The sequence below is a fragment of the Onychostruthus taczanowskii genome, unplaced genomic scaffold (assembly GCF_017590055.1).
Source record: "Onychostruthus taczanowskii isolate IOZ18803 unplaced genomic scaffold, ASM1759005v1 scaffold25, whole genome shotgun sequence".
NCBI lineage: Eukaryota > Metazoa > Chordata > Aves > Passeriformes > Passeridae > Onychostruthus > Onychostruthus taczanowskii.
Window position 1 is genome coordinate 6,448,104 of NW_024499796.1, and position 22,218 is coordinate 6,470,321.

Sequence of the window (22,218 nt, forward strand, 5' to 3'; positions counted from 1 at the left end):
CTTGTAGCCTGATTTAGGTTTTTTTAAAAATCTTTTTACTCCCCCAACCAAGTCCTGCCATGGTCTCTGATTTTTGAGGGTGCAATTCAGCGCTTGCAAATCATCTCCAGGCTCATTTTTGTGCCTGCAGTGAAATATCAGCTGTGGCTCGGTGTGTGAGTTGCCGTCAGTGCCTGCAGCAGGTAGTTAGAGCTCTGATTGCTGGTACCTCTGGCAGGCACAGAGAAAACACTGGGACTGGCAGAGCTAAATCTGCCCAAAAGAGGGGAAGGCAGTGGCTGGGGCTCTTCCTGTGCTGGCTTTTGGGGCTAATGGTTCCCAAAACTGCACCACTGGTGACTGGAGCACCAGTGACACTGAGCACCTCCCATGGTCCAGGCAGGTGCAGAATTTCGTGTTTCAGTCCTTCTGCACCCAAGTTCTGCAGTAGCTACAGCTGGGATTAGGTGGTGACCAGGCCAGGAAGGCACTGGGAAGGGCCAGGCTGCCAGCAGGAGCTGGGTGGGGACAAGGACGTCGAAGGTCAGGCATCACTCCTGGTGGGGAGTCTGGGGCATGAGCAGGGCTGTGGGGCTGTGGCAGGGCTGGTGGTGCCAGGGCAGGATTCTGTGCTCACCCCAGGGGTTGCTAAGGACAAGATTTTCTCAAACCCTGCTGCTCTGCCCTGGTTTTGCAGGCAGGAGCTGCCTCGTGTAAGAGGCATCCTGACACTAAGCAGAATTTGCTGCCGGAGGGACTTTTCCTTAATAGGCAGGAGAGCAGCAGCTCCGTGGAGAGCTCTGAGGGACCCTCTCCTCCCTGATGGCTGGCCCTGGACTACAGACAGTCTCTGGGGACTATCAACACCACAGCTATCCTGCTGTAACCCTCCAGCCTTGCTGCCTGGCCCTGGCACTGCCCATCCCGTTGTGCTCTCTACCAGCACTGGAGAGCCAGCACCAGGCCCTTTCCCCGTGCCCCAGCAAAAGCTGTGTGTGATCAGGGAAGGGATTTGGTGAGTTCTCCTTAAGGCACCCTCCTCTTCTTCCATTGCATCGGTCGGGAACAGGGATGGGAGAGCTAGACAAGAGCTGGGAGTGGAACAAACGCAGCGTCCCCTCCCCAAGGCAACCCCAGCAGCAAAACCCTTTTGTCCGAGCAAACCCAGGAGAGACGGACGGGAAGGACGGGACGGGGGTGACCCGCAGGAGGTGCGGAATCGACTCCGAGCTCTCATCTCCCAAAGCGGAAGGTGAAGCCGCCTTTTTTCCTGTTGTAGCCGTTGAGCTCCTCTGCCAGGTTCCCCAGGGTGCCGCTGCGCTTCTCCCCCGCGCTGGGCAGCGCCTCGGGGCCCCCGCTCCTGCCCGGCCGCTGCCCGGCCCCGGCCGCGCCGCGTCCCCGCAGCTCCCGGGCGATGCTCAGCAGCGCATCCAGCTCCTCCTCGCTTCTCCTGCGCTTCGCCCCTGCCCTCCAGCCGGGACCCCGGCCCTCCGCCGCCGTCTGCCAGCCGGGACCGAGCAGAGCCCCCGCCCCGGCCTCTCCCGGCTCCCACCGCTCGCCGGGAGGGAAGCAGGCTCCCAAGCTCAGGAGGAGGAGACAGGACAGCGAGTAGGGGGCTCTCATCTGGGGGAAGCACAGGAAAGGGGAGGAATGTCAGGGGAGCAGAGACATCCTGAGGCAGCAGCACGGGCTGCCCTGGGCAGCTCCCCATCCCTGCTGCAGCCCTGCCGCCCCCCGAGCACCCACTGCTCCTTCTGCAGCCTCTGGAGCCCCAGAGAGAGTCCGAGCTCCCCGCTGCCTCCTTGAGAGCTGCTGTCCTTCATCGGAGAGAGGCCGCGCTCACAAACTGCAGCATCGCAGCTGCCCCGCAGCAGAGTGCGGGGATGGGGGCTGAGAGCCGGGCAGGGCGGGGGGCTCGGGAGCTGCCCGCTGGTTCACAGCCCGGGGCAGGGATGGGGGCTCCGGAGCTGCCCGCTGGTTCACAGCCCAGGGCAGGGATGGGGGCTCCGGAGCTGCCCGCTGGTTCACAGCCCAGGGCTGGGATGGGGGCTCCGGAGCTGCCCGCTGGTTCACAGCCCAGGGCAGGGATGGGGGCTCGGGAGCTGCCCGCTCCTCCTGGAGGCACCGCGGGAGCATCACCCTGATCGTCCCCAGGAGCGGGTCCTGCCCGCTGTGCCTGCGTGGTGACACAGGGGCAGAGGAAGGTGCTCGGCTTTGTCCCTGTGCTTTATGGGGCTGAAAGCTGCCCTGGAGAAGGGTCTGAGCAGAGCAGAAGGGAGTGAATCCTGAGCCTCGTGCGGTGCCGCAGGCAGGGGGTGACCTTCAGCGGGGCAGGGCTGCTCGGCCTCCCTTCCTCCTCCTCCTCCCACAGGGGCTCAGAAAGAGGAAACGGGTTGTACTACTACTACTACTATTATTATTATTATTATTATTATTATTATTATTATTATTATTATATTGCCTTAAAAGCTGCTGCAGGTGCTGGGGCCAGGCTGTCTGCTCCACGCTTGCCCTGTTTCTCACTCCTGCACCAGACCCAGGTGTACTCAAGCCCCTGCCTGCCCTTCCCAAAACCCCTGAGCCCGGAGGTTTCACTTCGGGCTTCACCCCAACCTTTTTCACACCTTGCCTCTGTTCTGCTCTCTCCCTTTTTGCTCCCCATTGCCTGTCATGGGCCCAAATTTCTGAGTCCCGTCCTGGGGTCTGGGGGTGCTGGTGGGTCCCCAGCTGCTTCCCACCAGCCTTTGGCTGCTCCCTGGCTGTGCTGCCCATTGAGGCAGGGGTGTAAAGCAGGGACAGACAGACAGACAGACAGACACACGGGCAGCAGTCACTTACCTCTGCTTACCTCGGTGCTGCCCGGTGCCGCCACTCCTGGCACCTCTCTGCCCACCGTGTGTCCGGATGAGCGGCCAGCTCTCCTTGGGCCATTAAATAGCCACGGGTGGTGATTGCCATGTCACCCCTTGGGCGTGTGGCCACAGAGAGAGGAGGGTGGGATCCTCGGGGAGGGAGCTGGAGAGGGGACAGAGGGGACAGGGGTTGGTGGAGCTGCCACAATGGGAACACGGCAACACCGCTCATTAACGCGCCGCCTTTGTTTGCTGCCTCATTTGGAGGAGCAGCTGGGAGCTGGCCTTGTGTCCCTGGCGGCTGTCAGGGATGCTGCTGGGATGGAGGGTCTCAAGTGTGTCCCCCTCGTCTGGCTGGTGTGTCCTGTGTGCAGCTGTTGGGGGTCCCACCCATCTGTTTGTGTGCACAGGCACCACTGGAGACCCCTGCACCCCAAACCCGCCCAGGGCTTGGCCCCACATGGACGTGCCCAAGTGCTCCCACCCTCCCTGGCCAACACACACAGCCACCAGTGCTGGAACATGGTCCCCGAGGCACCCTGCTGTCCCCTCCAGGTCTGTCCTGGGCTGTGGTAGTGGCATGTGGAGTGGGCAGCAGGGAGGGACTGGGGACATCGCTCGGTGCTCTGTCCATCGGGGCAGGTCCCCTTGGCACAGACACCTGCCACCCTCCCAGTCCCAGAGCCACCCCAAGGTCCTGCAGGGCCTTGGTTTGGGCTGGGAAGCCTCCTCAGCCCCCCTCTTGTTTTGCAGAGTGGTTTTGGTGTGGTGGGCAGGTCCCCAAGGGTGCTGTGCCATGAGCCTGGCACGGGGCAGGAGCCATCCCCCAGCACAGCGAGGAGCTGCAGTGACTCAGTGTCACTCCCTCTGCTGTCCCTCTGGCCGTGTCCCTGTGCTGTCACAGGTGTCACACGGTGGGTAACGATGAGATCCTTTTATTAAGGAGTTTAGAAAGTCCACATGTACAGCGTTGGACACACTCACACATGACCTAGACTTCACAGCACTGCTACACACCACGGCCTGGCCCGGGGCTTCTCTGGGAAGGTCCATGGCCACATCCCAGACCCCCAGTCACCCCTGTCCATCCCTTTCCAGGGAGGTGTCACCACAGATGGGTTTAACCTAATCCAGGGCCATGGAGCAAGGCATGAGCTCTTGGGAATAATCCTGGGAAATCCTGCGTCTTGGCATGGATTAAATACCTCTCGTGCAAGTCAAAACAAATCTCTGGGGGGTCCTGGGTGACACAGGCAGTTACACAAGGATGTGCTACCAACAAACCAATGTACAACGTTCCCTCCCTGGCACAGCAGAACGCCAGTGGAGGGGTCTGTGGGGGATGAGCCTTCCCACCTGGCACATGGTTCCACGTGCATTCCTGCCCAAAGCACCAGAAAACCCAGCTACAGCTAATCCACCAAAATAACGGATGGAAAAGTAAAGATGGGTGCAGGCAGGACCCTTTCCAGAAAGGTCCAGTGGAATGCAGGAAGCTCCTTGGAAGCTGTCAGGGCTCCTGCTGTTGTGCTGAGAAATGCCACTGCTGAGCCCCCCCAGTTCCCATTGTTCCAGAAAACCCTGACCAGCTGCTCTGGGCACGGATGGAGTGTGTAGAGCTGAGTGCCCTTCACTCAGAGCTCTCCCTCAGCTGAGGGCTCTGAAGGATCTCTCTGGCAGAGTAAAAAGCTGTGGTGATCCCAGTGCATCGTTTGTCCATTTCTCTGTCAGGGCAGACAGACAGCCACTCACCCAGCAGGTGAGAGATCTTGTCCAGCACAAGATCCGAGGTGGGGAAGGCTTAAAAAAAAGAAGAATCACAGAGGGCAGTACAAACCCGGCACAGTTGGGACGCTGAGCCTTTGATCTCCCCGTGATTTAAGCTCCTCTGGAAAAGGAGACAGGGGGAGTTTTCCTCCCCTCCTCTGTCCATCCGTCTGTCTGATGGTGTTTCTTGGGGCAGGGCTCTGCTGTAGCACAGGCAGAGAATGATGTAAAGGGTGGCAGGGTTCTGTCTGTCCCCTCCTCTCTCCGTCCAGACTCTGCTCACATTTGGTTCTCGGTTTTTTTGGACAAAATCCCCCATTTGAGTCCTTCCAGGGAGCCAGCAGGAGACGTCAGTCCCACAGCCCATGGCAGCTCCTGCTTGGGCCGGCTGGTGCTGCTGCCTGGTTATCAGGGCCCTGCAGATGCTAAGCCCCACTTGGGGCTTCTCTTTTGCAAAACCTTAACGGGATTTGAGGAAATGAAAGGCTTTGGATATCTGCAGGTGCCGAGCCAGTGCCGCAGCTCAGCCGGGGTGGAAATGAATGCGGGTGCCCAGGCCAGCAGCAAACAGAGGGGGCTCACTGGGAGATGTGGCTGAGCTGCCCAAAGGGTTTGGGGAAAGGTCACAGCTTTTGGATGGTGAAAGTCCGATGTGAATCCGAGTGGGTCTGGTTGGGAGGGAGGGGCTGTGAAATGCAGGCAGAGCTGTGTTGGGAAGTGAGCCTTCCTCACCTCTTCCTCTTCCTTGTTGTTCTCCCTGTTTCCCCAGCACTGCCAAAACAGCTCCATGCCGTGCTCAGTTCTGGGTGTGCGTCCTTGCAGCGCTGTTCTGGCTCACTTTGGGGTGTCCTGACCTGCTGGGAGGCTCCAGGAGTCAGGACAGGGACAACAGGGACTAAGGAGCTGGTGGTTGTCCCTCCCCAGCTGCGTTGCCCTTGCAGGGGCAGAGGAGAGCGTTCTGCAGTCCAGAGAAGGAATTGCTGGCACGGTCAGGCTGACGCAGCTGAGCCCTCCCCATCACCAGTAGCACCATGGGGGGAGCTGGAGCTGTGGAGCAGCAACCTCATCCCAGTCCTGGGGGTTTGGGGGGCCTGGGGTTCCCCATGACAAGTGTCCCCAGCCCCTTGCCAGCTTGGCAAGCCCACTGCCAGGTGTCAGTGCCCAGAGCAGAGGTGACCAGAGGTGCTCAGCCTGCCTGGGCTGTTGCATCCCTCCCTCCCTCCTTCCTTCCCTGCAGGCAGCCCCTTCCTTCCTTGCAGGGCCCTGCTGGGCACCTCTGCCCAAACACTGCATCCTCTCTGCCCCAGCCACAAGCACAGGCCATGGGTCACACTCTGGCCAGGACACCTGGTCTGGCTGCAGGGGAGCCACGGCAGAGGGAAGCAAAGGTCTGGCAACATCTGTGGGTGCCCAGGAGCCAAAGTCACCCTTACTGGCAGCAGATGCTCCCCAGGGGCCCCTCAGAGGTGGGCAAGCCCTCAGAGAGGATGGGGAGGACGGCAGCTGAGGGAGTGGGGCTGCAGGGTGCTGGGGAAGGGCAGGGGACCGGGCACGGTGCAGGGGGCTCATGCCATCAGCTAATTCTCCTCCCGGATGGGCCGGATCTTCATCTCGGTGAACTTGAGGGAATACTGCCAGCCGGTCCAGGAGGACCACTCGATGCCGTCGGCGTAGGAGCTGTGGTGGCCCTTGAGGTACTGCCCGTTGAGGTTGGACGTGTGGCAGTTGCGGTACCACCAGGCGCCGTGGTAGAAAGCGGCGCAGTTGTTCTCCGAGTGGTCGTTGTCCAGGTCCTTGGTGGTGAACTTCATCCCGTTGTGCTTCAGGAAGGAGTCACCTGTCCCAGGGAAAAGGAATCCTGATGGGCACCTCCTGCCCTGCCCCGGGGGGTTCCTCTGGCCACCCATCCCAGTGCGGCTCCTACCATGGGGCTCCTCCAACCTCACCCCCCTCCAGCTCCCCGAGGCCGCAGGGATGCATCCACTGCTGCTGCCAGAGGACCCTGCAACACCCCAGCAAGGGGATGGGGTGAACACCCCGTCCTGCTGCCCCACCTGCTGTCCCTGAGTAGTCGGCGATGCTGATGGGGTACCCGTCCTCCTCGGGGTCCACAGAGAAGAGCCCCACCCCGAAGCTGCCGTAGTGGGCGAAGGCGGTGCCGTTGTCGAAGTCCTCCAGGTCGATGCGGAGCTCGTAGCTGCCCTGCACCGTCAGCAGGTGGATCCTCTTCAGCCCTGGCCGAGGGAAAGGGGTCAGTGTGGGGACCCCGCGGGGATGGGGTGCCCCCAGCCCGCCGCTCCCAGCCCGTGGGTGCTGTGCAGGGGGGTCTCGGTGTCCCCTCCGTGGCAAAGAAACCCCAGACGTCCCCAGGGGAGCGCAGGCTTTGCCGGGACCCAGCAGCGACCCCACACACCTAACCAGTGCTCTCCTGTCAGCTTCCCGAAGCCATCCCGGTAGGCTTCCCAGCCACGGAAAAAGTTCACAGAGCCGTCCTCCCGCCGCTGGAACACCTGGGAACACACAAAGAGCATCAGCTGTGGGGCTGCACCCCCTCTGCTCCCCACCATGCTGCCCACCCCTCCCTGCCACTGCCTAATTAGACAGCGGCACAAATTAAACCGTGTCGGCTCAGTAATTACACAGGGATGAGCTCCCCGGGGAAATGCTCGATCCCAGGGGTGGGCGAGTCTGTTCAGGCAAAACCCTTCACAGGATGCTCTGTCTGGAAATGTGAGCAGAGCTCAGGACACCTGAAGCTCCTTGGGAAGTCGTCGGTGTCCCTGGAGCGGGGGGCACCCGGACAGCCGGGGTCTGCTCCTGCCCGGGGGAGCAGAGACACGCAGGGCACGACCCGAGGTCTGTCCTGCAGCACGGGCTGCCCTGTGAGCTCTCCTGCCAGCCGTGGGTGCTCAGATCTGCGAAAACCCAGCGGGGCTGATTTCTTCCTCCTGGGTCTCCTTGCTCTCCTGGGCAGGCACCCCGTTATAAAACATCATCTCTGTGACAGCCTCATTAATCTCCCAGAGAAATTAACTGTGGAGCTGCCTGCTGACTGCCCTGAGCCCTGCAGAGCCCCCAGATCCCAGCCAGATCCCAGGGCTCAATGCAGCTTTTCTGCTCGGAGCCTTTCCCTTTTCCTCTCCCATCTGCTCATCGGCCCATGTGCCCTGTGTGTTTCATCCCCTTTTATCCATACTTTTGGGTTTGATTTATTGACAGCGATCCAGAAAATGCTGCTTCATGCCCGACCATTTGAACTTAATTAAGCCTCCAGCTCTGGCTTAATTGCATTAAAGTTGGCTGAGCAAGCCTGCCCCGCTCCCACCGAGCTCCACGAGGCCGTGGAGGGGACAGCTGGGACACTGGGTGATTTAGGCAGAGCCCTCCCAGGCTCTGGCAGCCCAGGGCCAGAGCACCCCATCTTCAGAGCTGGGCTGAGCTGCCCAGCCGAGCTTCCAGCTCCCCAGGATTGGGGGATGTGGATGAGCCCTGAAGTCGGCCGGGCTTTGCTGAAGACACTGTGTTTTGCTCCCCCAGCTGCTCCTGCCCTCCCACACAGGGTTTCATCCTGGCATGTGAAGCAGAACCTCCTTGTGAACCTCTCAGTGCTTGCCCTTCCCCAGGTGGGTGTTTTTGGGGCTGGGTGTGCTGGCGGAGGCTCCGGCACACTCCTGGGCACGGCACAGCTCTGATCCTGCTGTACTTACCTTCTAGAATTAGAGCCTTAATTTTTATCCCCGCCTTGAGCACTTGAGAAGCCGTGGTTAAGCCCATTTAAAGGGGCTTTCTTCAGGCTTGTTGGGAAAGGGGGACAGCGTGGCTGGCCAGGGGCCTGAAGCTGCTTTTCCCCAGGCACCAGCGGCTCCAGGCTGGTGCTGGGGAAGGTGCTGGCTGCAGCACCAGGGCTCCCTCTAATCGGCTTTGACCCACGGTTCTAAGTAGGCCAATTGCCTGAGTGGCGCCCAGGGAAGCATGTGGGACACAGTTCCACTGCCTGAACCTCAGGAATCACCCCAGGAGAAGCCTTCAGTGCCCCTCTGCCCACCAGGCTCAGCCCCAAGGGGGCTCAGACCAGGTTGGTTCTGGTGGGTGCTGAAGTTCCTGTGTCCTCCCGAGTCTCCTGCTCCATCCTCATCATCTCTCATGCACAGTCCCTTCTGTGCCTCTTTTGTGCACCCACCAGGTGCAGGCAGGGCTGTGGGAGCCTCCTGGTCACCCCCTGGGAGTGCTGGGTGCACCAGTGACCCGCAGGCTCTTGGTGCTCCAGCCCTGCCTCGCTGCTCTTTTCCTCCTCATCAAATATGCATCACCCCCCTCTTAAGCAAAAAGGATTTCCCTCCCTTCTTTAAAGGCAAGGCTGAAATATTTATCTCTCTCATTCTCTGCCTCCCCCAGTTGCCCCTGTGGGGCAGGGACAGGCTTCTGCAAAGCCACAAACCCTGAAAAGTGGGTTAAAAGCAGAGAAAAGTGGGAGCACCAAGCTGTGCCTGCCATGACACTGGCAGCTTCCTCTCCCTCAGCTCCACCAGACTCCTGGAGGGCTTGAAACTCCCAGTGTGGGGACATGCTCAGCCATCACTTCAGCACCACAGAGCTGAGGCTCCTGGGCCAAGCTTGGCAGCCACGGCACAGACCCTGCAGCCCTGTCCCCAGGGTGTCCTCTGAGCCCTGCCACAGCAGGGAGAAGGCTCTGGGCAGTGCAGAGCCAGTCCCCAGCAAGTGCCAGTCCCTTGGGACAGCCTGGGGACACCACAGTGGCAGCACTGCCCGTCCCAGGAGCTGCTCCTGCCTGGCCCTGCCAGCAGAATTGTCTTGTCCTGTTTGCGGTGACACATGAAGCACATCCTTTGGAGACAGAGCGTGTTTCTGTGGCTCCTCTCAGCCCCTGCCTGGGGTTTACCCCAGCCCAGTGTCTGCCCAGCCCCATCCCTCTCCGGGACCCCTCCAGCAGGGGCTGAGCAGGCTGGTGAGGCTGTCCCCACCAGTGTCCCAGCACAGCACGTACCCCTGAAGCTGGAAGCTGTCACTTAATGTCACCAGAGCCCTTGCCCTGCTGGCACAGCCTCTTCTCCTGCACTCTTTGGCTTTCCCAGCATTTCCCAGCGCACACTGCACATGGAGGTGATGCTGAGGCACACAGAGCACTGCTGCTCACGGAGCTGAGGTGCTGATCCCAGGGGATTTTGCCCCAAAGGAGGAGCCAATGGAGGCTCAGGGGCACTGGGAGGAACGTGGGGCATTTGCCAAGACATTCTGAAGGCAACATCATGTGTACAGGCAACTTTTTGAGCCCTCCTGGGCTGCTGAGCTCCCTTGACCTCTACCACGCTGTCATTACTTTAAGAAAGAGCCAGAGGTGAGAGTGAGGGGCAGAGCTGGGCTGGGCACTCACAGGGCAGCCACTGCAGGATGAGGATGCTCCATCAGCACCGGTGGGCACTGACCCAGACCCACAGAAACGTGGCCCTACTGCTGCTGGGCAGCACCCAGGGGGGACAAACCAGCCCTGCCTTGCTCAGCCTTCCCCAGGGTGGGACAGAGAGCAAGCAGGACCTGCCTCTCACATCTGGCTGTGGGGACAGTGAGGTCCTGAGCTCACCCCCGGCCCCCATGGCCTCGGAGCTGTCCAGGCAGCCTAAAGCTGAGCTCAGCAGCTCCGAGTCAAAACTGATTCAGCTGCTGCCATCTCTTCCACCCACCCACCCACATGCAAATAAGCCCAAATGTCAGGAGAAATCGCTCCAGAGAGGAGGAGGAGGAGGAGGAGGGGAGAGGAGGGAAGGGAAGGGAAGGGAAGGGAAGGGAAGGGAAATTTCCCAGGCTCTGTCCCACGGCACCCAGCTGTGCCATGAGTTACCTGCAGCCTGGATCAGCCAGTGCCCCCACACCCCCAGCCCCCCAGAGATTCCTGAGACAATCCCTGCTCCCAGGGGACTGGAGGCACGTTTGGGACCCTCTGCTGCCCCAAGAAACAGGAGCCTGGGGTGTGCACCCCCAGCCCAGCTCTGGCTGCCTCTGGGATCCAGCAGAGCCAGGTTTGGCTCCTCGCCCCACCAAGGCAGGGCAGAGCCGAGCTGGTGCCTGTGCCACCCCACTCCCAGACCCTCCCGGTGCTGCCAGGCTTAGAGTCACTGCTGTGCCCCCTGCCCAGCCCAGCCCTCCCGCCTGCTGCAGCTTTAAATAAGCCTCTGAGTGCCTCGCTAATCACCTTGGGCTGCTCTTCAGGCTTGGCTGGGGCTGCTGGAGGCTCTGCAGACTGTGCACGGGGTTTGCATGGACCCTCTGCACCTTGGGGAGCGAGAAGGGTCCCCCCCTCCCCTCTGTAAGCCCCCAAGAGCTGAGGTGCCCGGCTGTGCTGTGCCTCAGTTTCCCCACTGGAGCTGCTGGTTCCACCCAGACACCAGAGGTTCCTCCTGCCCAGGGTGGGCTCTCGGAGGCCGAAGGCTCATCAGCCCCTGAGGGCAGGGGGGCTAAGCTCCCTCCTGGCCCTGCTCAAAGCTGCTTAGGGGAATCAGATCGTGGGGATTTGTTTCCCAGAGCGCCCAGCTGGAGGGGTGCTGCCCAGCTCGGCTCACCCAGCGTGTCCTCAGGGCAGAGGCTGCCTGCCCACCCCTCCTGGTGAGACCCCACCACCTCCTGGCACCCTCTCTCAGTCCCACTGGCACCCCAAGTGATGCCCTGCAGGGCAGGGAGCTGCTGGCTGCTTGCACCCAGCTGCTCCCCGGGGCCTGGGGCTGGCAGAGCCGTGCCCCCAGCCCTGCTCCCTGCCCCGTTACTGTGATTGCAGCACATGGCAGTGGCTGCAGCAGAGTGAATCGGACAGGCAGTGAATCAGCAGAGCTGCCCCGGGCACCCCGGCCTCAGATGAGGCCAAACGTGGGGTCTGGGGTCTGCCCTGAGCCCAGCACTGCCTCACGGGCTCCACGGGGCAAAGCACAGGCACACAAGCACAGACCAGCCCTGCTGACAATGACAAATTCCAGAGGTGGCACCCACGTCCCTGCCTGAACCCCCTCCAGCTCCAGCCCAGCTCCCCAGCCCAGGGCAGGCACTGGGCTCCAGCTCAGGGCTCTGCCTGGCACCACTGGGAAGCTCTGGCTGCACAGCCAGGCCTCCCTGACATTGATTGCCCTCCTGATGACACCCCCAAGTGTCCAAAGTGACGTGTCCCACGCCCAGCAGCCCGGCACGGGGCCAGCCCCTGGCCAGCAGTGCCATCACCAGTGTCCCCAGCGTGGTGGCAGCTCACCGTCCAGCCGCCCCCGTCCGTCGTCATGTCACAGTAGACCTGGAAGCCATCGGGGTAGTGGGTGGGGAAGATGGAGTAAATGCCATCCTCCTGCTGTCCACTGGCATAGATGTCAAAGCAGTCTCGGGGCCGGGAGCCTGCAGCGTGCCATTGGGGTGGGGTGGAGTGAGGGGAAAGCTGGTTAATTAATGGCCTAATTTAATGTCTTGCCATTTCTTCCAGCCTCCCAGCCTTGCTGCCAGCTCTAGCTGCCAGCTTGGTGCTACTTTGCTCTTTCCCTCCCTTCTCCTCCGATGCTCGGGGTGAGCAGTGCCAAGGGGGATGCCACCACCCTGGGGACTCCCCAGGAGCTGGCAGGGACTGTCCTCACGTCCCTGTGAGATGGCAAGGGCAAGCTGGGACCCAGATGGGGACAAGGGAGAGCCAATGCCCAGGGAGGCTGTGGGCTCCCAGCTCCAGCACAGGCTCCCTCAGCTGCATCTCAGCCCAACGCTGAGGAACGTGATCCTTTATCCCTTGCAGGGATAAACACCCTCCACATCCGATGGAGGTGGATGCTCTGCCTGGTCCCTGCTACCCTCTGTGGGGAGCAGATGGGTTTGCAGGAGTGTGAAGGAGCTTTTGGGCTGGTTTATGGACAACCGGGAGCTGCACGGTGAGAACTCCCCCTTCCAGGACACACCTTCCCCTCTCCCTCCTTACCCAGCTCCCCGCCAGCCCCTGCGCTGTATTAAATCCTTCTCCAGGATGGTTTGCCCCATGCTGGGTGGTTTCTCCCTCCCACGAGCAGCCCCAGGCACATCCCTCTCCCCCGGGGCTGGCAGGGATGCCTCTCACCGTTGGAGCAGCCGCGGGGCCGTGCTCCCCTGGCCGGAGCTCGCTGCAGGTCAGCCTTGAGCCGGGGCCGGGCCCCGCCGCGCTCCCTCTGCAGCGTGTCCAGGACGTCACTGACAGAGCTCACCAGCCGAGCCATGTTGGTCTGGCTCTCCGAGAGCAGCTGTGGGCAGGGGACATGCGGGGGACCACATTTAACCAATTGTGGTTAAATGGTTAAATCCCTTCCACATCCCAGCCCCTTGGCCGCTCTGCTCAGCAATGCTGGGGTATGGGCTGGTGGGGACATAAATCCACAGCAGATCCCATAAAACATCTCTGTTGCTTTTTGGCAGGGGTCAGGGGCCAGATAAGCACCTATTGCCACCAGGGAGGAGAAATCCCCAAACCTGGGTGCATTGGTGCTGCAATCCCATGGGATAAAGAGCATCTCTGGGCAGAGGACGGGATGACGGAGACGGCAGGAATAGCCGTGTCCTGAGGCAGCCGCCAGCTCTTATCATTCCCTGAGGTGACCCAGGCTGGGACAGTGACACGGGGTGGCCGTGGCAGAGCATCAGGATGGGGAGAGAAGAGAAGCAGCGAGAAACAAGCAGCTCTGGGCAGAGGGAGTCGAGTACCAGGAGGGTCAGGCATGGAGCAGCCAGCCATGCCCTGGATCTTGCTACAACACCTGGCAGATCCCTGGCATGCTCAGGTAAGCATTTCAACACCGCTCATTGGCTAGGAGATTTTGGGGACTGTAAAGAGAGGGGGCTGATTGCTGCATGAACTGCCCTTGAGAAGGTTCTGTATTTGGCTCTGTCTGGAGCTCCCAAACAGGAGCTGGAGCTGGGACACCCACAGTGTGGCAGGCTGCACACCTGGCTCACTGGCACTGGGGTGGTTTGGCAGGGAGACATTTCCCAGCTTTCAATTCCCAAGCACTTGCCTTCAACCTCAGCTCCTTCTCCTGCAGCTCTCCCCTGGATGCTGAGGGCAGGGGCTGCAAGCAGCCGTGCCCCCAGGGACACTGGGACAGGGAGTTATGCCCCCAGGGACACTGGGACAGGGAATTCCACCCCCAGGGAGCCCTGCCCGGCACTGCCAGCCCTGCTCACCTGGATGAGCCTGCCCTGCTCTCCCTGCAGGGCGCTGAGCTCCTGCCCCATGGCGCTGTGCCCCTTCTTGAGGCCATCACAGTCGGCTCGCAGCTGCACGGCGTGGCTCAGCAGCTTGGCCACCTCGTCCGCCACCGTGACCAGCAGGGCCTTCTGCTGGCTCTTGGTGGCCTTGGCCTCGGCGTCGTGGTCGGTGACGGCGCGCAGCAGGGAGCTCTGCAGCCCCTCCACGCGGCCCAGCGTGCCCGCAGCGCTGGGGCAGTTGGGGTCGATGAAGATGTTGATGCGGGAGCTGTCGGCTTTCTCGATGGTCACCAGCGCGTTGGCCTCCTCGGGGTTGGTGCTGATGACGGGCGGCGACTCGGTGACGGGCGTGTGGTAGTGGTTCATGAAGAGGATGGCCCCCGTGACTGTCACCGCCAGGAGCACGGCCACCGAGAGCAGGACGGTGCACAGGATGTAGCCACAGCTCATCCTCTGCGGGCGGGCACAGACACACCGTCAGGACACCCCCATCCCGCCACCCCCGAGGTAGGCTCTGCAGGGCTTTGGGGGCTGGCAATGACATCGGCCGAGGAGCGAGGGTGGGAACCCCAGGGCGGGTGGGGACCCCAGGGAGCCCTGTGGCTCTGGCAGGGACACGGAGGCCACGGGCGAACACGGAGTGAGCAGAGCAGCCTGGGAGCGGGCTATGAAATAATAACGAGAGCGAAGGCACGGCACCGCCGGCTCCGCTGGCATGTTTTATTTACAGCAGTGATCCTCGGCTGCTGGAGCAGCCCTGGCTCCCCAGGCGAGGTGTGGGGGGCTCCCTGCTGCTCTGGGCACAAATGTGGGGAGAAAAAGGGAAAACACCTCGTGTCCCTCACAGCAGGACCGCAGGGAGAGCATCACGGGTGGCTGTGGGTCGCTGCTGGGGTCACGTTGCCCTGAATGTCGTGGGGACTGCTCTGCATAGGGCAGCCCCCAGATACGGCAGGCAACTTATCTTCATCCCCCTTGTCACCTCATTTCCTGCTGGAGGCTGGCAGAGCTGCTCCCAAAGCCTTTGGATCTGTCCCAGAGCCTCCTGGCAAGGGAGAGCCCGTGACAATCACTCCCTTTGCTGTGGGAAGGGTCTCTGACCCCCCCAGCCCCTCTGGCAGCTCTGCTGCTGCTCAGACCCATCGGCTCAGCCCGTGGCACTCGCTCCATGCCCACCAAGAGCCTTTCTCCCTGCAAAGCCTCAAGTGCCAGCACAGTCGGTGCAGAGCGGGTGAGCTGCCACCCGATCCCATCGGCTCCCGGTCCCCTCCCCTCCTCGTTACACCTGCAGGACAGAGGCTGTGATTTTCCCCTGACCCTGGCCGCAGCTGTCACAAGGAATTGCAGGGCTGGCAGCAAACTGCAGATTCAGAGAGACAAAGACTACTTTCCCCAGAAACGAGGGGAAAATTGCTGCATCTGCAAAGATTTCCCAGGCCCTGTCCCCTCCCGTGCACATCTATCTGGAGTGACACCTTCCTTCAAGCACCCTTCATTTCATTCCCTCTCACACAACCATTTGCATTAAGGTGACCCCGCAGCTGCAGGGGGCTGGCTGGGGGGCTGAGGATCCCCACCAGCCCCAGGTATGCTCTGGCTTTCTCTCCCTCTCCACGGAGTGAGGCTGCAGGTGCAAACAGCACTGGGCTGGGTGGGAAGCCACCTGCAGGGAGCTCTGTGAGGGGACAGCCCCAGGCTCAGCCCCTCGCACAGGTTAAAAGGAGATGTCAAAGGCAATAAGGGGAGCTCTGGGCAAGCAGATGATTGAGGAGTTTGCCTGGTGTGTGTAGACACAGAGCCCTGACTTGGGGGCACAGGGGACACCCAGGGGCAGCAGGATGGTGGTAGACAGAGGTGGCACATGCCCATTGCTCAGATCCTTGTGTGGACACCCAGGACCTGGGCTCAGCTGGGCTCCTCAGCACCCTGCAAGCACACAAGGGACAGGAGGGGTGGCTGCTGCCCAAAGGCCAATGTCAGGGGGTTTAGGATCTACAGGGTGAGCAGGGACCCTGTCCCTGTGGTTGTCCTGGCTGTGACAGCACCCTCACCTCCAGGACTTTGTGCCTTCCCGTACTGCTGCTGCTGCTCCCCACAATGCTGCCATGCCCAGGCTGGAGGGGCACATGAGGAGCTGCAGGACCCGAGGGTCCCCCCTGAGCAGTAAGGGCTCCCAGAACAGAGCCATGAGTGGATGAGGCTCCTCTTTCCACAGCCACACAATTCCCAGCTGGGCTGTAACACACCAAAATCTCACAGCTCTGCCCGGGTGTACCACCATACCGGGAGCTGTATCCAGCTGTTTTCCAGCCTTCAAGCCACACTATCACTGCCCTCCCACCAGCAACAGGAATTGGAGGCCAATCCCCTTCCAAAATTATCCTCTCTGCTTGTGGCTGCAGGATCCTGAGTGGCAGCAGCCTCAGGAGTCCCACAGCATTTTGCTGGCAGGTTGTGTTACCTGGCAACCTGCAGTGGGGAGAGGAGGCAAACTCAGCCAGTGGCACCAACAGCACTCCAAAATTGGGTGGGGGTCCCCCCAAGCCCCCCCAGCAAAGCAGCACTGCAGCAGAGTGCCCAGCTGCTGGCATGGGACCCTGCAGATACCCCCTGCCACACACTCCTGCCTCACCGTGACCACAGCTCTCATGATCCATGGGGTTCCTGCTGTCTGTTCCATAGCCTCAAGCCCCTGAAATTCTTGTCAAGACTTTTGGACAGCTCTAAGACATCCCCCTGCCCTGGTTATTGATATTCCCATGGGGATATCCATTGAGCTGGGGGTCCCAGTGTCTTCAAATCACTCCTTCCTGAGGAGAGGAGAAGCTGTGAGACAGAGTGCTGCTTGGGATGAGCACATCTTCACTTGCAAACCTGCTCTGGACCCTGGAGGGAGCCCCAGGCAGGATCCAAGGGATGGTTGTGTCCCTGGTGAGTCGGGCTCTCCATGCCCTGCCCTGGCACAGGCAGTAGATCTGCCCTTGGTCACCCATGGGGGCTGTGTCCTGGGTGACCCAGCCACATTTTGTGAGCAGCTCTGGATCCCATCAGGACCCTCAAAGCAGCCCCCAGCCCACTCAGCCAGCCAGACTGGCTGTTGTGGGGATGGAGACAAGCAGCTCCAGCACTTGCAGCCTGTGGGAAGGGGAGGACACGAGCTGGCTTGTCCCCAGGGCACCCAGAGGTGGCTGCTCCCTGGAGATCATGGATGGAGAGTGGTGGCAGGAGAGGCTGAGCTCTGCCCTGGAAGATGCTCTAGGATGAAGAGGTCCCCTTTTCTCCTGTCAAAATCCCTGTTCCTCTCCAGCTCAGCAGACAAGCGTTGCCTTGGGATGGCAGGCAGCGGTCCTGCAGCCTGGCTGCTCTGCCCCTGGGCTGTGTCCTCAGCCAGGGACGAACCAGAACCTGTGTTCTGCTTCCCAGGCAGGTGGACACTGTGTTTGCATCGCCCAGGCTCAGCTGCTGGTGCAAACTTTAGTCCAGGTACCAGCACCTTCCTGCCGGGGTCCACCCAGCGCTGCGGCCGCCCCAGGGCAGGGAGGGTCCGTCCCCCAGCCCGAACCTATCGCTCATTCCGGGCCGCCTGAGCAGCTCAGTCGGCATCCTTGCTCTGCTCCACCGCTCCGTCGCTCTCCACCCTCGCTGCCCATCCCCGCTCCGCCCGGCTCGGGGCTGCAGCCCCCATCCCCTCGCCCTGGGCCGGGGCCGTGTCCCCCCCGCGCTCCCGGAGCGGCTGAACTGAATCCCGCTCCCCTTTCCTGCTCTCCTCCGTCACCCAGAGCCATCACCCGCTGCCACGGCACGCCACACTCTGCGGGTGGGGAAGAGCAGAGGAGAGAGGACGGGGAGGATGGCGAGCCCCGGGGCCGCTCTGGGGTGAGCAGGCAGGCGGGCTGGGCTGGGATTCCACCGGGGCTTGCGGGAGCTGGGAGCGCAGCACCGGCTGCACGGCAAACTCTGTGCATCCCCTGGAACCCGCCCAGAACCATCCGGCTCCGCGCTGCCCTGTCCAGCCCCCCAGGGCTGCTGGGGCCGGATCCATCCTGCCCGGCTCGCCCTCGGGGCCAGGGGGGCACAAAACCGGCGGGGTGGCAGCTCCGAACCGATGGCACTGCTGGAATCCCTGCGTGCAGGGGCTGTGCACAGGGAGGGAGCCCTGCCAGGGAGGGGAGGGCAGGCTGGTTTCTCTCTCGGGGGGTCCGGGGTCTGCCGGGATGCGCAGCCCCTCTCCAGGAGGCGCGGGAGCTGCTGGCAGAAGGGAGAGGTCAGGCAGAAGCCCCTCTCTCGCCTTGCTGCGGGTGTCAGGGGACAGGAAAGTGGCGGACCTGGGGTACAGCGTGTCTCAGGGCTGCTCCCCCCACCCTGCCCAGCTCCTGGGTGCCGAGGAAGGGCAGCACAGCCAGCTCTCGGCCCCTTCCCTTCACTCACAGGCTCGCTGGGGATTTGCTGTCCTCCAGCTCTTCGCAGACACGTTTCCCCGTACTCCGCACTCCTTCTTCCCACCCTGCCCGCGCTCAGCGTGCATCCATGCCCGTGCCTATCCCTAGAACTGTCCAGAGCCAGGCTGGATGGGGATTTGATCCACCTGGTCTAGTGGAAGGCGCCCGTGGCAGCGGGGTTGGAACTGGGCGATCTTTAATGTCCCTTCCAAACCGAGCCCTGCCGGGTTTCTCGGGCTCGCTGCCTGCTCGGCCGTGCCGGGGGGCTGGCGGAGCTGGCACACGTGCAGCGGGATGTGCGAACGGGCTCGGGCACGTGCCGGATCCCGGCGTGTCACCGCAGGCTCTGCCGCCGCTCCACCGCACCCCGCCGCAACGCCGGCCTCCCCCCAAAAACCAGCGCGGCTCCTGCGGGTTGGGAGCCGGGAGCCCCCGAAGCGGGAGGGATGACTCCGGCTGCAGCGCGGAGCTGAGATGCCAAATCCCTTTTAAAGGGTTATTTAAGCAGTTTAGAGCGTGTAGAGGTTCGGCAGAGGCGTGTGGCAGCACCGGAGCATCGCCCGCTGCCCGGCCGGGCAGCCCGGGGCTGGGTGGGAGCGCTGGGCGCCTTGCCCCCCGCCCCGTACCTGTGATTTCTCCTGCTGCCCATCCTCAAGTTGCGAGGCTCCTCCCACGGTTTTCCAACGCTCGTTCCCCATCGCGCCGCCAACTTCCAGCCCAAGTAAGTGCCCGGACCCCCACAAGCCCCCCCAAACCTCCTCCCCGGCGGCGCAGCCCCCGGCCCGCCCGCGCTGCCCGGCTGGCCGCGGCGGAGGACGGGCGGCGGCGGCGGCGGCGGAGGAGGAGGAGGAGGAGGAGGAGGAGGGCCTCAACCATTCCGGACCCGGACCCGAACCCTCCCTCCAGCCCCGGGCTCCGCAGCTGCCCAGATGTGGCAGCACAGCTGGAGGAGCGGCAGCAGGTAAGGCGGGGGCTGGTACCAGCGGGATCGGGGGTGCTGCAGGGGCCCGGGGGGGAGAGCGGGGGGTGCCCCCGGAACCCGCTCACCCCCTTCCCGGAGATACGCCCCTACATCCTCCGGTGGAACGCCCCAAGCTGGTGGGGCTCAGTCCCACCCGTGGGCAGGGATGGGCAGGGTGCCGGGCGGGGGGGCGGAGGGGGTGGCACTGGCATCTCCACCCGCCCAAACCTTTGTGCCCAAGGGTAGCCAAAGTGCTGGGAGGCTCTCTGAGCAAATCTCCGGGGAGCTGGGGCTGGCGGGGCGAGGCAGCAGCCGCCCCCACCCCCTCCAGGGTCACAGCGATGCCCGAAGCCCAGCGCTGCCAGCCCAAAGCCGGGGTGCTGGCCCTGCGTGCCAGGGCTCCCTCCCGGCCTGATGTGCCGCCACTCCCGTGTGGATGTGGTTTTCCTTCCCATAGCTCTGCCGCACCTCCCGTAAATCTTTTATTTGCCACTTGTCTGACCTGCGGGCAGGAGCGTTGCTGAGAGGTTTAGAGGAGCATGGTGAGAGCCGCGATGGCTCAGCGCTGCTTCAATCCGCCTGGGGGGAGGCTGAGTTCTCTCTCCAGGCTGAGAATCCCCCGGGGAAACCTCCTGGGCAGCCCTGCAGCCCCTTGTCGTGCAGCGTGAGTCTGTCTCCTGGGCAGAGGGCATCCCCCCAAACCCCCCTGGGTCTCTGTCCCTGGAGCTCAGCCCCAGTCGGGACATGCCAGCAGCTCCCATGTGGCTTCACTGGGGTGGGGGCTGGCTCCCTGCGGGGGCAGGTGTGGCACAGGGGTGGCAGGGTGCGTGCGTGGGGGACGAGGGGTTCAAGCAGCTTCTCTCCAGGGCACACACCCTATTTTGGGAAGAGCTGGATGCGTGCTGGGCTGGCAAATATTCCCAAAGAGCTCTCTGGGGTGGGGAGGGGAGCACAGGCGTTGCCTCAAGCCATCGTTCCTGTGTGTGTGTTGGGGGGGGGTGTGTGCAGTCTCCCGGCCAGGTGCAAATCCTGCCTTTGGCTGCAGGGATGTTTTGTATGGATTTACCAGGCGATGCTCGTGGCTGGCAGCCCAGCTCCTTCCCCATGGATGGTTTTCAAGGACTTCCCTTTGCAGCTGAGACCGGCCAGCTCGTGTCACTGGTGCTCGGGGTGCCCACACCAGCCGGGCTCTGCTCCCTGCTCCACTCAGCCGTGATGGAAGCAGGAGGCGCTGGCCCTCGGGAAGCTGTTTAAGCTGAACTCCAAACAATAAAAACTTATCATTAAAAAGAAATGCATCTTGGCTTCATGTGGCCTGGCAGCGCGGGGAGGAGTGATTCAGTGGCTTGTCAGCCCTGGGCGTTAGGCACGCCGAGCTGCACAACTGGACACTCTCCAAGTCCAGCAACTCATTTTCTGCAGATGGAGCCGGGACCGTGCAGCGAGCTGACGCTTAATTTGCAATCCAACATACCTTGACATAACCCACAGCCGGATGGCGGAGGTGGTGCAGGATGGGATGCCTGGCAGCCTGCTGGCCGGGCTGGCCCCTCGCAGCCCTGCCAGGTGTGGGGTGTCCCCTGCACCCTGACACCGGGGTGCCTGCGAGGGTGCAGGGTGCAGCCCGGCCCCAGTGCTGTCCCAAGCCGTGCTGTGAGCAGGGTGGAGGTTGCTTCCCCTGGCAGAGGGGTCCGTGTTTTTGGGAGCTTGAGTGATGCTCAGGGTGAGCCCTGCCCGGGCCAGGAACCAGCAGGGACACCGGCTGGCTCATCACTGATTTACACTGAGCCGTGTCACCTCCTGTTTCCTGTCATAGTGTCCGGCTGTAGCTGTGGAATGGGGACATGGGAAGGGGTGTCCATGGCCAGCTGAGACCCACGGCCCCACAGCCCTGGGCCCAGCTCCACAGGCTGTGTCGGGAGGGATTGGGTGCTCAGGTGCACCTTGTCTTGGGCACACGGGGATGGCTGGGCACCGATGGGCACAGACCCTCCCCCGGGGTGAGGAGGGGGCTCTGCCAGCAGCCCAGCCCGGATCGATAGGCATCTGAGAGGATGATTCATGTCTCAGGCTGTGGCCCGAGGGCAAAAGCGGGGAGAGGTTTGATGTGAGGATGCCGGGAGGCTGCGGCTCCTGCTGGGAGTTGCGGCTCCTGGCAGCGCTTCCCCTCCCGAAGCCGGCTCTGCCCGCACTGCCCCGGGGTCCCGGCTTGGCCTGGGGGAAGAAAACGACTGAAGCAACACAGGATCAGACCCAAGCTCTAAACAGAGTGTTTTAAAAACATTTCAGACGCTCTCTTCTACGCTGTGGTCCAAGACAGCGAGCAGAGTTGCAGTGCGGGTGTGGGGCAGAGGCTGGGCTCGGGTCAGCGCTGTGTCCCGTGGGGACAGGACACTGCAGGCAGTGGGACAAGAGGGTGGCACTTTACCCTCCTTGTTGTGTTCAGCCACACTCGGTGTGCATCCCCAGGGTGCCAGAGCTGGTGAGAGCACCGATGTCCCGTGGGTCCAGCCCAGAGAGGGGCTGTGTGGAGCAACGGCACTGTCCGAGACACGGTGCTGGGGAAAGGCCGGGGGGGACACCGAGCCCTCCCCCAGGAACAGCGTGTGCTTTCCTTGGCAGGGCGCCAGGGAAGGCAGAGCCGTCGCTGCACACGCAGGGCGTCAGACATCATCATCATATTAATAATGAAAGGGCAGCTCCTTCAAAGCTCTTCGTCCCCGCGCCGGCGAGAGCGCAGAATGCAGAGGAGAGCGTGAGCCTCATCCCAAGCAGCCGCGGGAGAACGCTGCGGTGCCCGGATGGTCCTTCGCTGGTCCTTCACCGGGCCACCTCCCGGAGTGACAAAACCCGCCCGGGTCCCCGCTGGGTGCTCTCTCTGCTGGGAGTTTGGCTGCTGCGGGGGTCCCTGCACAGGAGCAGGGCAGCCCAGGGTGTCCCCAGCTCCTGTCCCAGCACTGCCCTGTGCAGGCTCCTCTGTCCCCCTCGCTCTGCAGGAAAGGCCGTTTTGGCT

General features: G+C 62.4%; 2 protein-coding genes across 2 annotated transcripts; both read right to left on the minus strand.

Annotated features, from left to right (window-relative positions):
• Nucleotides 1-1,212: 1,212 nt before the first annotated feature.
• On the minus strand, nt 1,213-1,602 carry LOC121337108 (pyroglutamylated RFamide peptide). Its single transcript, XM_041406955.1, has one exon. It carries the CDS (start codon nt 1,600-1,602, stop codon nt 1,213-1,215), a length of 390 nt encoding a protein of 129 aa, XP_041262889.1.
• Nucleotides 1,603-6,175: 4,573 nt separating this feature from the next.
• On the minus strand, nt 6,176-18,951 carry FIBCD1 (fibrinogen C domain containing 1). Its single transcript, XM_041406799.1, has 7 exons — nt 18,871-18,951; nt 13,782-14,258; nt 12,685-12,844; nt 11,848-11,984; nt 7,012-7,108; nt 6,653-6,832; nt 6,176-6,435 (listed from the first exon to the last, which is right to left on the minus strand). The coding sequence occupies exons 1-7, from the start codon at nt 18,940-18,942 to the stop codon at nt 6,176-6,178; spliced, it is 1,383 nt and encodes a 460-aa protein (XP_041262733.1). The 5' UTR covers nt 18,943-18,951.
• Between the last annotated feature and the right edge of the window lie 3,267 nt (nt 18,952-22,218).

Coding starts and splice junctions, on each gene's coding strand:
- LOC121337108 (XM_041406955.1), bottom strand. CDS start 1,602: ATGAGAGCCCCCTACTCGCTGTCCTGTCTCCTCCTCCTGAGCTTGGGA.
- FIBCD1 (XM_041406799.1), bottom strand. CDS start 18,942: ATGGGGAACGAGCGTTGGAAAACCGTGGGAGGAGCCTCGCAACTTGAG. Junction 7,109..11,847: donor CGGACGGGGGCGGCTGGACG/GTGAGCTGCCAC, acceptor GTGTGTTCCCAG/GTGTTCCAGCGGCGGGAGGA. Junction 6,833..7,011: donor GACAGGAGAGCACTGGTTAG/GTGTGTGGGGTC, acceptor TCCCTCGGCCAG/GGCTGAAGAGGATCCACCTG.